At 51.0% G+C, this 12,946-nt stretch overlaps 1 protein-coding gene across 5 annotated transcripts in view; it reads right to left on the reverse strand.

The window, feature by feature from the left end:
• RO60 (Ro60, Y RNA binding protein) overlaps positions 1-12,946 on the reverse strand; it is a 306,652-nt gene that overhangs the window by 30,265 nt on the left and 263,441 nt on the right. For all 5 annotated transcript variants that reach the window (XM_078641476.1, XM_078641493.1, XM_078641479.1 and 2 more), the window contains one exon: positions 2,396-2,509. In XM_078641476.1, coding sequence (XP_078497602.1) covers positions 2,396-2,509 — 114 coding nt within the window. The remainder of the gene's footprint in view (positions 1-2,395; positions 2,510-12,946) is intronic.

Below are 12,946 nucleotides of genomic sequence, written 5' to 3' on the forward strand. Positions count from 1 at the left end.
ATGGGCATAAATAGTACAGTCTGTAGAGTCGTATAATCCGCATCTCCTGTAAAACTCCTTCATAGAGTAACAAGTGTGCATAGCAGAGTGTATTCAAACTTAACCTACTTTTCACAAACCTGCGCAAGACTTGCAAAGTCTTAACATTTAAAAAAAAAAGATTTAACCTTCTAATCATCACAGTACTTATCTCTTACACACCACCTCTCAAAAACAAGGACAACAATATTGTGTGTGTTGAGAACTCATCTACTCCATTTTACTATTCACAATCCCACGAAAGTCCCGCAAGTTCGTAAAAATTAGTTGAAGACAATATACATTTATTTTCTTCACAGTACTTATCCCTTAGCACCTCCTCTCTAAATCTAGGGGGACAGAACGCCTTCATGCTGCCCTTTTATATAGCTTTTTAATTCATTTCCACAACACTTCCAATTTTCCACAGTAAACAGTAATGGCGGCCATTTCATTTCTAACATTCCAACAGCCAGCCAAACAGAGGGCATGCTCTTGTGAGACTTGCAGAAGTCTCTCGCTGCTGCAAGAGCATGAAGGCTCAAGGGGAAAATTGGCCTCACAACCAATAACAAGCCTCCATTTATGATTTCATGCTCTTGCGGGATGCCTGCGCGACTTTCCAAAGCGCAACTGCCAAAACATACAACTAGTTTTTGCCCTTAATCTCTCAAAAACTACTGAACTGATTTACACTAAATCACAACAATCTGCGGACCAAGATCTAACTTCCTGACCTGTATTTTGCATTTTGGGACCCCCTTTCTTCTCAACCCCCACAGGACGGATCAATCAGAACCTTTCCTGGAAGGTGCTAAGGGGGAGGAACTTTTATTTGGGTACGTTTTGTGAAATCCCAGATGACGCGCATCACTTGCACCACAAGGTCACGGACTCCAAAGATATGTGCTTTTACAAATGCTGTTTAATTGGTTGACATGACGGTATGACGCGTTTCGGCCACCACGGGTGGCCTTGCTCACTTATATATATATATATATACATATATAGCACAGTCAAAGGGTTAAAACACTTTAGCTGAAGTTGGGAGAGCTATCATTGGTTTACTATATACTGTTATGTTATACATTGCTTCTAATGAGGTAATTGGAATACTGATAATATTTATAAAATAATATTGATAAATACTGTTTTGTTTTTATTGCAGCCATTCACAGCCCCCATGGCCAGATTAACACTTTATAAATTCTTTCAATAATATAAAAAATAATTGGTACAGATGGAAGCATGGGCATAACCACCTATGTCACTTACATGACTAAAACAAGTATTCCACTACTGATGTGCTTTCCTTCGGCAGAGGGAATGTCTGTATCAATGTTTTCCAAAATAGACGAAGTATGCAATGGAAAACCTCTCATCAGTATATTTAGAAATACATGAATGGTTGGTAAAAAATTGTAAAATATAATCTATAGAGACCTTTAAGCTCAATGAGTGAAATACAAAAGAGGTTGCTGAAAGGCCAAAACATTCAATGCTTTCTCCTCTGTATAAAACAAACACCGAACCATAATCAGAAACCAAAAGGAGTAAAGAAAGCCCAGAGAGCTAACATACCTGCTACTGGATTTACTCCTTACTTTAATGTAGTATAAAGAAGGCTCAATTCGGGCAGAAAATAAGGAACTTAATTTGTGGTGAATTGGGATAGGGGCTAAAAGTTGTACCACGTGCTTCTTGAATAAATAGTTGTGTATTTAAGTACCCCATCCAGCTCTGGAGCCTCAAAATGATTCTTAAGGTTGCTTGGAGATATTTTTTTTTCAGTTGAATGTCCTCCAGAGTATCTGCTGCTAAACCTCGTCTTTACATCTGGAATCTAAGAAATCCAATCGGCCCCTCTCACTTCTGTCTGTCTGTCTGTCTGTTTCTCAGACTTGAATAGAATGTCCAGGGCATTCTTTCTGGCACTTCACCTAGTAAATGATTTCCATTTTCGTTATTATCTGGCTGCCTGGATCTTGCCATTTCTCGGCTGGCTTCACCGCTCTCCCACCACCTTTATGGTGGAAAATGGTTCTGGTTAGTTAGGAACGTCAAAAATCTGGATTCAAGAATAATATTGTAAAACACCTGAAACTTTAACATTTTAATACCATTTTGTGCATAGCAGTTCATTCTTCCATAATCTGCTACTCATTAGATCTGGTTCAGTTCCAGAATAAACTTATACTTCAAGCAATTTTTTCACCACCGTGCTGGACACTGTGAAAACGATAATATCTATCCGGATAGATAGATCATTTCATTTCCAGTTCGTGTGTAATTTTCCTCTTCACTTCCCTAAGTTATGAGAGAACTATGATTACATGTATCTGTTGCATGCAAGTTGTTTCTAGATGCTAATACATACCGCTGCCATCTTCTCTAGGACTTGAGGTAAGGTCATGTGAGCAGTCACAGTGCATGGAACCATTTCATGGGAAAAGGCAATCACGTGGGAGTCCTTCTCTGTGCGAGCAACAGCCTATAAACAAAGAAAAGTGTGTGACAAGTCAGGAAAACAGAACAGATAAAATAGAAGAAGAAAAGTGACTAATCTGAAATAGAGTAATCCAGTGTTGGTATCGTTCACAGATTCACCCGTTTGAATTATTCCCTGTTATTACCATGGGAATCGCAAGTAAATTGTGGACTACAGCTTTGTAAAAAACAATTATTTTGTTCAGAACAATGCATTGCAGTGTCATTAGCATCAAGCACATCCAACTCAATGTGTGTTCCTTTGCTGTAGTCAGTGATGTCAAAATGCCCTGAACACCCCCCCCCCCCCCCCCCGAGTCCCGCACCCCGTTGTTACCATACTTCACATTTTCAGAGCACAGCTGTGAAACACACGTGTATTCGTATAATGAGCCTCCAAAAACGGGAGGTGGGAATTTACTTTTCATCGTCTCGGTTCAGAGGAGGGATTGGGGTGTGGGAAGGCATTCCGATAGCACAGAACCTGTATCAGTGCTGTATAAGGGTACTTTGTAAATGGACGGGTTCTTTATCGTGTTCATGCTGTTCAAATAGAATAAAAAATGGTTCTAAAAAATGGTCTGTGACATGTGAATCTACCAACATGCCAACAATTATATAAATGTAGGTGGGGGTAACTTCCGCGCCAAGCATGTAGCTTTCATAGTTTCACAAGCCTGAGTTAAAATTACAAAGCACTAAATAAAACAGAAAGTGGTAGGAGGCTCGCCTTTATGGTGCCACGTGTCTTTAGGCCATTCTTGCCACAGTAGATTTGCTCCTGGTCTGTAACAATGCTTACTTGAAGGTATAGGCCATGGACATGTTGCAGATATGGCCATTTCTCAGAAGATTATACCTAGAAACATGCCTAACATAGCTGAATCTCCTCTAGTGGATCGCACCTTCACACTTTGTGAGAGGGGTCTGTCTGCTTAGGAAGGATAGAACTCTATCGAAGCATCTAAATATCTTCCAATTTGCTGGTTGGAAATAGGGAGCACTTAATGTGAATATCCAAATGACACAAATGACAACTGTCTAGGGGTGACCTCTTTGCTAAAGTGCAAGCACCAATGTGGCCGGTGCACTTTGGCAAGACTGAATGCCAAGTGAGATGCCACATTTATGTGGGCCCACTAAGCCTTCTGTTTTCGGAGACAATCGACCAAAGAGGGGATTTGTTTCGGAAAAAGAAAAAAGACAATGATTTCTCCCTGTCTATGAGGGCCCACGTCTCAGAACCCTCCACTGTCTCCTGGTACACAAACGAAGCCTCTTTAAACTCCTCACCCACATCTTCAAGGCCCTCCAAAACATCGAACCCACATACATCAACCACCGGCTGACTTATCATCATCCCACCAGAGAGTTCTGCTCTGCCTCCCTCGCCCTGGCCCACATCCCCCCACATCCGCTGAAGCCTCTGCGGAAGTCGTTCCTTCTCCTACATATCTGCAAAGTCCTGGAACGAGCTCCACCTGCGCACCTGCCCTTTACCCGTGGAATTCAGGAAAAGGCTCAAGACATGGCTCTTCTACCAAGGACGAGAGAACCCAGCACCCGGAGAGCCCCGGGCTGATTAGTTGTACTTTACAAGAACGACATGACTGATTGATTGTTTATTTTTCCTACCAAGGTCCACCATGTCCATATCCACCACGTGACACATAGGAGACCAGGGTAGGGAACATATGAATCGGGAAGACTTCTCTAAATAGGGGAGATGCTCCAATACTAGAATGACAGCAACCCAGTGGCAGGCAGGCTTCTGCCTTTCCGCCAGCTGTGGCTCCAGCAGAGATCAATCAACTGATCTCCACTTCAGAAATACTAGATCTTCATGATTGTTAAAATAGGTACCTGCTATTGGTGAGGGCCCCAGAACATGTATTAACAATATATCAAACTGAGAGGAGGGTGAAGAGTTCAACATGACAAAATGCAGTATATTACCTCCAGTAAGCATATCTAGGCAAATATTCCACGTTTTTTAAAAACTGTTTGATGTATAAATCAGTAAAGAATTCCTTTCTCAAGACTATATTACAGCACCTAAAAAAACAGCTTCCTGCCTAGCAACTCTAAACATAGAGGAAAAGAGCAGTCTAATAGGCTTGCATTGTACGATTTAAATCTGTCCCTTTAATGGTCTTGGGGCTTCTATAGCCCATAATGCCTTGTAGATGCAGTTGACTAAGAGTCAGTTCTTTTTGCCAGCGTGTGTGAGTAGAATTCTGGGTCGTATACCCCCTACTTTTGTCAAAAACTCATCTCCGAACTTGCAGCTCTTTTGTTTACTTTACTCAACATATTTTGGTACTAGGTGGCATTTAAAGGTGTTTCCCATTATTTCCATCTTTTTACAGCACTATGCCTTCACTTTTCATGAGGTGCTCTTCAACTAAGTGGAAAGTAAAAAGACAATAGACCATCACAAGTTCTGTCTGGTCTGTCTCCCAGCTGTGCCTTTATTCAGGGAGTGTGAATGTTACCAAAACATGTCCAGAAAATCTTTAAAAGATAGGAGGTACTAGGCTGCAAGTGAAGCTGGAAGACCACAGAACCAAAGAGAAGTCGAATTGTGACAAGATTTGGATTTTGGTCCGACTTCGCCTAAGTATTAGTGCAAATGCTTTCCTACATGATCTCCATCGATGTCCTCACTGTCAGGAATCGCCCAAATGACTTGTACTTTGCGAAGGGAAAGCAGACTCTAGGCAGGGAAAGGCGTAGATTCGTTTTCCATGAATCCCACTGTATGGAGATAAGACCTGTGGCAGCAGGGTCACACTGGCAGGGTATGAGTAGGCACTCACAAAAGGTTGAAGTCTTTCCGGGTCCATATAAACAGTCAGAAGGAAGTCACATTGCCTAGAAACATCATATTGCAAGATTCCTGCTTTCGATAGTCTGCACTTAGCATTTGGTGTCTTTCATGTTTGTTTAGTTTTTCCCTTCTCTGTCCCCATGCGTTACCGTGTTCCGTTCACCCCCAGTTTGTGATTATTCTTCGAACCTTAATTTGCTCCCGAGCAGGCAGTCTATGCTTCTCCTGTGTGGGGTTCATATAACTTATAGTATATACTTGGTTGATCAGTCAATGCGTTTTCTGGTTCCTTCACACTCCTTTCTTCCCCTCCTGCTGAGACCTTTCTTGTTGGGCTGAACATTTGACTTCAAGACCTTACGTGTATTACAAACCTTATGTAGCTGCTTGTATCTGTTTTCTCCTCCCTACCCTCCCCCTTCCCCACAGCATATTGTTCAAGAAACGCCTACTCTGTGCTCTTGGGTTACACCAATGTGTAAGCTTCGGGACATGCATCCGAATACTCCGGTTTTCGCTTTGTTTTGTGACACTAATATACACCTACATCTTTGACCGGCCCCCACCTGCAAGATTTCACCTGTTGCCGATATCAACACATTCTATTACATGTTGATTCCGAGAGCAAAAAAGGTGGACATTCTGCTCAAAAACCTTCAACCAATGTTTCTATCATTATAGAGACTTTACAACCAAGAGCTTCTCCCAGACTTGTGTTGCCTCACATACCAGGCGCATTAGAGATTGTGGAAGAATTACACTATGCATGATGAAAAAAGTACAAGTCTGCCCAGAAAAATCCAATTTTTCTGAGGTCCGGTCCCAAGCCAGATTCTGTCATTGTGTCTAAAGTTTGCAGAAAGGATGTATGACGTTAGAACGCATACATTGACAACGCGTACCTTTACAACGCGTTCGTAACAACGAAAGTTGTTACCACGCATTGCGCTGGGGGGCGCAAAATTGATTCATTTAATTTACTATTCCAACACCAGTCCCCGTGGATAGTAGGGAAGGTGTTGGGATAGTAAATTAAATCATTTACTATCCTTGAGCGCCCCCCAGCGCAATGCGTGGTAACAACTTACGTTGTTACGCCCGCGTTGTAAAGGTATTCCGTGGTAATGCTTGCGTTCTAAACGCTGCATACCTTGCAGAAAGCATGCATTAGCATTGTAAATGGAGACTTCTATCTCAATTCAATTGTAAGCTTTATTCAGTTTAAAAGTCACAAAACGGGGCGTGGCCAAGATGGCGGGCTAGGAGGACGCACTCTCTGTGAGCTCCGGCGTCCCTGAGGCCCTACACCGCTTCCAAGACGCTGATCTCCCCCGGATTGAGCGTGGAGGGAGCCCGCCGCTGCCAAAAGCCCCGCTGGGCACACTAGACCCGTCGCTGGGCTGACAGCCTTCGCTGAGCGACAATCGGCCTTGGAGAAGTGACGGAGTCCCGGAGAGCGGCCAGAGACCCGGGACCCGCCGCCCCACGTCTGCCGGGGATCCCCTCTCACAGCGGCGACACGGCAGTGGAAGACCCTGGGCGACACCCGGACCCGCATGGGCGGCGCTGCTGGAGCTGTGGATGGCCGTGAGGTCAGGTGGGTCTGACAACCCGACGGACTCAGCGTAGGGAGGTGCCGGCGAGGGGAGCCTACGACAGCCCGGGGATCCGGAGGCCAACTAGGCCGGAGACACTACTCGACCCCCCGGACCCGCCCCCTCCCAGGAGCAGCGAGGCCTATTCCGACTCGAGTGCTGCACCGGGGGCCCCCGGCGGCGTGGGACTACTTCTGGCCCTGCTCGACCCCTACCGCCGACCCTGTGGTGGTGGCCGACTGCCCATACGCGGAGCCCGGCCCGGCCCTGAGACTCAGCTCCCCTGGGCCTCCCCGGACTTCCAGCACGGCTGCGTTAGGATAGGGCCGGGCGTGTGTGTGGCCCTGGATGGCGCGGGCCTTGTGGGTGCGGCCCTGGACATCCCTGGCTGACCGGCCGAGTGGCGCGGCCTGCAGGCCGACGTAGGCGAGAGTGGAGGTGTAGTGCCTTGGGGGTGTGCACGAGGCGGTGATACGCTTGCCGGTGACTTCTCCAGCCGCTGGTGCGGCTCACGCGGACGCCGCCTACCCCCCGAATCCTGCAGCACGCCGCCCCCCCACTGGACCTGCCCGGGTGTCCCGTGGCCGGCTATTGCTCACAGAGGTCGCACTTGTGGGGCGCGTCTGGGGCGCTCGGCCTGTGCACTGCCCTACCACTCAGGTGGCGCCATTGGAACCGCTGCACGCCCAGGTGCCGCAAATGTCGGGCTCCAAGGGGGGTAAGAAGGGGGAACGCACCCTTCCGGAAATGTTGAACCGTGGGACCCCCCGCCAGGACAGGGGTCAGACGAGCACTGGTCCCCCGTCGAGCTCACGGGGTGCGGAGAGCGGGGAGCCCCCTGTGACCTGGTCCTTTCTGGAGACGTTGTTTGGCACCCTCAGGGAAGACTTCCAGGCGTTGAAGCAGGAGGTGGCTGGAGAGGTCCGAGAGGTGCGCAGGGAGGTCGACTCGTTGGGAGACAGGGTGGCCTCGGTGGAGGAAGCCGGCCATTCCAGAGATGAGGAGATTGCCCACCTACAACAGGAGGTCCTACGGCTCACAGAACAGCACATCGACCTCCAGACGCATAATGAGGACCTTGAAAACAGGTCCAGGCGCAATAACATTCGCGTACGAGGCGTCCCATCTAAAGAGGAGGGAGAGGACGTGACCGCCTATCTGATGGACCTGTTCCGTGATATCCTGGGGGAGCCCGGGGACTTCCCACTGAGGATCGACAGGGCGCATAGAGTGGGCCCACCCCGCAGAGCCGCGGCGCCTCCGCCGGACATTCTGGCCTTCCTCCCGGATTTCCCCCTGAAGGAGCGGATCCTTCGTGAGGCCCGCAGGAAGCAGCCCCTATCATTTCGAGGACAACAGGTGGCCCTCTTTCAGGACTTATCCACCATCACTTTACAGAGGCGCAAATCATTCAAGCTTGCCACGGACTTCCTACGGGAACATGACACGCAATACTCCTGGTGCCACCCCTTCAGACTTATTTTTCGATGGAACGGGAGATTGCACCAGCTGCGGTCCCTGCAGGATGTTTGCGAGGTGCTGGGCCTTACGGCAACTGAAGGAGAGACCCCCACGCCCGACCGCCGGCGTAACACCAGGGACGGCTGGCAATCGGTCCGGAGACGGCGTTCTCCCGCCCAGCCCGCACGTCCCGACTCGCCCACGATCAGAGCGGGGATGGACAGTGCGCTCCAAGAGGTGTCCAGAGAGACCGCAACCGCGGATGTGGCCCTAACGGCCTAACCAGACTCCGGGGGGAGATCGACATAGCCTCATCATTAACGCAGGTGCGAGGGTTCCGGGGACGGGAGGGGGCGGGGGGAGTGGGTTGTGGCTGGACGTCCACTTTGCAAACTTTCCACGGCCTTGTCCACTAGGGACCGGACTGGGACAATGGAGTTGAATGTAGGGTTGGGAGGTAGGGATGGGAAGCATGGAATGGGAAGGTCGGGGAACCACCGCTGGTGGACTCCTTGGACACAGAGAGGGGCAGCCTGCAGTTAAATAGATCTGGTTTGTCGGGGGGGGATGCGGGAGTTGGGGTTGGGGGTTCAGGGTCCCGAGTGTTGGGGGACGGGACAAGGGAGGGGGGAGTTCTGAGTTCGGGGGGGGTTGCTACTAGAGCGGGTAGGGGTGGGAATGGGAGACCGTACTGTGCTATAGTATTGCTTGATTTCACTGAGTGCTGCTCGCCTGCATTGCTAGTTGCGGGGCCTTCCCTGCACTGTCTGTCCAGCCTGGCTTTGCTTAACCTGTGTACATTCCCCTGATGGCCCTTAAGATTTTAACCCTAAATGTGAAAGGGCTGAATAACCCGGTCAAGCGCAGGGCTGTGCTGTCCCTTCTAGATAATGCCCAGGCAGACATCTGTCTCTTACAGGAAACTCACCTCTTGGCCAAAGATTGTCATAGGATGCGCACACCGAAGTTCCCCACACAGCTCTTCTCTTCTGACATGTCTAAAACAGCAGGGGTTGCCATTCTCGTATCTGGGAGGTTCAAGGGGGAGATCCTGCACAAAGTGACTGAACAGAGAGGGAGGCTCTTGGCTTACAGGGTTAGATTGGGCGGCCTAGTGTTCACTATAGGCACGATTTACAGCCCCAACGACCGACAAGAACGGTTTCTGCTTCAGGCCTTGGAGGAGGTGACGACCACCCCTGATAGGCATATTGTCTTGGGGGGAGACCTGAATATGGTTTTCAATGCTCCCTTGGATAGGTCGACTCAGAGACGCTCACAAGCGGGCGAATTCTCACAAGCACTTAGGTCCCGTATGGAAGACCTTGATCTGCACGATCTGTGGCGGCGGCTCCACCCCACGTCTAGGACGTACTCCTATTATTCCCATGCCCATAGATCCTACGCGAGACTAGATCACCTGCTGGTGTCGGGCCCGGTTTGGGAGCTGGCCTCGACCTCTGAGGTGGGGGTGCTCTCCCTGTCGGACCATGCGCCGGTGGTGGGCGTCTTTAGACTACCCCCCGTCTCCCTCTCACGAAGGGTCTGGCGCCTTAGGGACACACTGCTCCACAGGCAATCCTGTGGTCACGCGTATACGTGACACCCTGGCTGAATTCCAACGTCACAATGATAACGGGGACACCACCCGGGCGACGCAATGGGCGGCCCTGAAGGTAGTGCTTCGGGGCGAGTTCATCGCGATCTCCGCAGCGGAGAACAAGGAGCGCCGGGCGAAGCGGGAGGAGCTTACAAGTAAAGTGAGGGAATTAGAACAGGTACACCAGAGGACGGGGGCGCCCAGGGTTTGGCGTCAACTCAAGGCCGCCAGGAAACTCTTGTCCGCGCTGGATATGGACAGAGCGGAGTATGCGGCGTTACGCCTGAAGCACAAGTACTATACCGGGGGGACAGATGCGGCCGCCTTCTTGCGAACAAACTTCGCGTGCAACACCAGAGACACCGGGTGAAGGAGTTGTCTGTTCCTGGTGGGGGGACGGTCACAGAGGATGACCAAATCGCGGACGGGTTCCGTCGGTACTACGCAGACCTCTACGCGGGGCAGGCCCCATCGGCACAGGAGGAGGATGACTATTTGGACACAGTCACTCTCCCCTCCCTTACCCCGGACCAGGCTCAGTACTTGGAACGAGACATTAGACCCGAGGAGGTGATCTCGGCGATTTCCCGCCTCAAACTGGGGAAAGCCCCAGGACCCGATGGCTACACCCCCCTCTTTTACAGGACGTTCTGCCAGGAGTTGGCGCCGATTCTGACGCGCCTCTTTAATTCATTCTCGGAGGCTGGGGCCATTCCCCAGGACTTACTCCTGGCAACGGTGTCGGTGATCCCCAAGCCTGGCAAAAACCGGGCTGAATGTGGATCCTATAGGCCGATCTCACTTCTGAACACGGACCTCAAGCTATATACGGGGATTCTCGCGGCGCGGTTGGCACTACACATGCCGGGGCTTATCGACCCGGACCAGGCGGGATTCATTCCTGGCCGGCAGACAGTGGATCACACCAAACGGGTGGTCCATTTATTGGAGAAGGCCTCCAGACTCCCTGGTGAACGTATGCTACTTTCCATCGATGCGGAGAAGGCGTTCGACCGGGTGCACTGGCCGTACCTCGAAAAGGTGCTATGTAAGATGGGCGTGGGGGAGAAGTATCGCACTTTCGTACTCAATTGCTACAGATCCCCCTCTGCTGTGGTGCGAGTGAACGGCTGCAGTTCTGGTAACTTCATGATAGGGCGGGGTACCCGGCAAGGGTGCCCGTTGTCACCGCTCCTATTCGCCCTTTACATGGAGCCATTCGCCCAGCGGGTTCGTACCAACCTGGCAGTGACGGGCATCCGGATGGGGGGGTTCGTGCATGTTCTCAGTCTTTACGCGGACGATGTCATCCTAACACTGGATGACCCGGGTCGCTCCCTTCCCGCGTGCATCGCTGAATTGGATAGCTTCGCCAGGGTAGCAGGTTTCAAGATGAACTTGGGGAAGTCGGCGGCCCTTGACATCTCCCTGTCTCCCATGACGAGATCTGACCTACAGGGGCTTTTTCCCTTGAGCTGGTCTAAGGATTTGGTACCTTACCTGGGCATCCTCCTGGCGCCCTCCCTTCCCGCCATGGTTTCGGCCAACTACGCGGCTATGGGCAGGAAAGTCAAGGAAGAACTCGCCCGGTGGGATAAGGGAATGCTGTCGCTGCTTGGCAGGATAGCAGCGGTGAAAATGACCCTCCTCCCGCAAGTCTTATATCTCTTCCGAGCCCTCCCACTTCAGCCTCCTAAAGGATGGATCCGACAGATCCAGGCGGATATCGCTCGCTTTGTTTGGCAGGGCCGCAAACCCAGACTTAAGAGGGCTCTCTCCACGCTGGCGCCTGAATCCGGTGGCCTGGGCATACCAGACCTCACCAAATACTTCCAAGCGGCGCAACTCCGACACCTGGTGGAATGGAGTAGGTGGGAGTCCGACAAACACTGGTTGTTCCAGGACCAGGCGGTGGCGGGCCGTCCATTACAGGAGGTACCATTCTTGCGTAGGCCCCACCGCCCGCCCAACCTATACGCTTCCTTTGTCACGAGGGTCCCACTGCAGATCTGGGATGCGGTGAGCAGCAAACACGAGCTTACTACCTTTCCGTCGCCGTTCACCCCGATAGTGGACAACCCAGACTTCGGTCCCGATATGGAGCCTGGAGCGTTTGTGCGCTGGCGCACGGCTCGTAGCTCCGCGCTGTTCCACATGTATGGTCCGGAGGGGGCCACTCCCTTTCAGGACCTCAGACGGGATTATGGTCTACCTGAAACGGAACGCTTGCGGTACATGCAGGTGCGTCACTGGGCGCTTCAACCGCAGGTGCGAGACATGGCCGATCGGAATCTTACGCCTTACGAACGCTGGTTGGTGACGCGTTCCTCGGACGCCAAGCTTATCTCGGACCTATATAAGCTTCTGCAGCCCCCCCCGACCCACATCTATAATCCTGGTCGTGAGCGCTGGGAACGGGAACTTGGTAGACAGCTGGGACACACCGACTGGGAACGCATTTCTTACCGGGCACGACACTCCGCCTGCCACACAGGGCTCACCGAAACATTCACAAAAATGTCCACCTACTGGTACCACACCCCCGCACGGTTGCATGAAATGAATCATAATATCCCCCAGTCCTGTTGGAGAGAATGTGGACAAGTCGGTACACTCACACATGTCCTATGGGAGTGCCCCTTACTGGGCCCGTATTGGGAGGAGGTGCTGGGGGAGATAGACCGGTGTTTTGAGATTGAGCTCCCACGCTTCCCCGCCTATGTTCTGCTGGGTCTGCCCAACGACCTGATGTATCCTCTGAAATCCAAAAAGGGTAGGCAAATAGCAATTGCACTGGGTTCGGCGGTCCAGAATATACTTATCCATTGGCGCACCACTACACTTCCCACCGCGGTTGGCTGGTTGCACAGGTTGTGGCATGTCTTGGGGATGGAGAAGATGTCCCTGGTGGCCGCAGGGGAGGTGGATACATTCGAGGAGTTGTGGCTCCCCTTT

The sequence above is a fragment of the Lissotriton helveticus genome, chromosome 1_1, assembly GCF_964261635.1.
Source record: "Lissotriton helveticus chromosome 1_1, aLisHel1.1, whole genome shotgun sequence".
Lineage (NCBI taxonomy): Eukaryota > Metazoa > Chordata > Amphibia > Caudata > Salamandridae > Lissotriton > Lissotriton helveticus.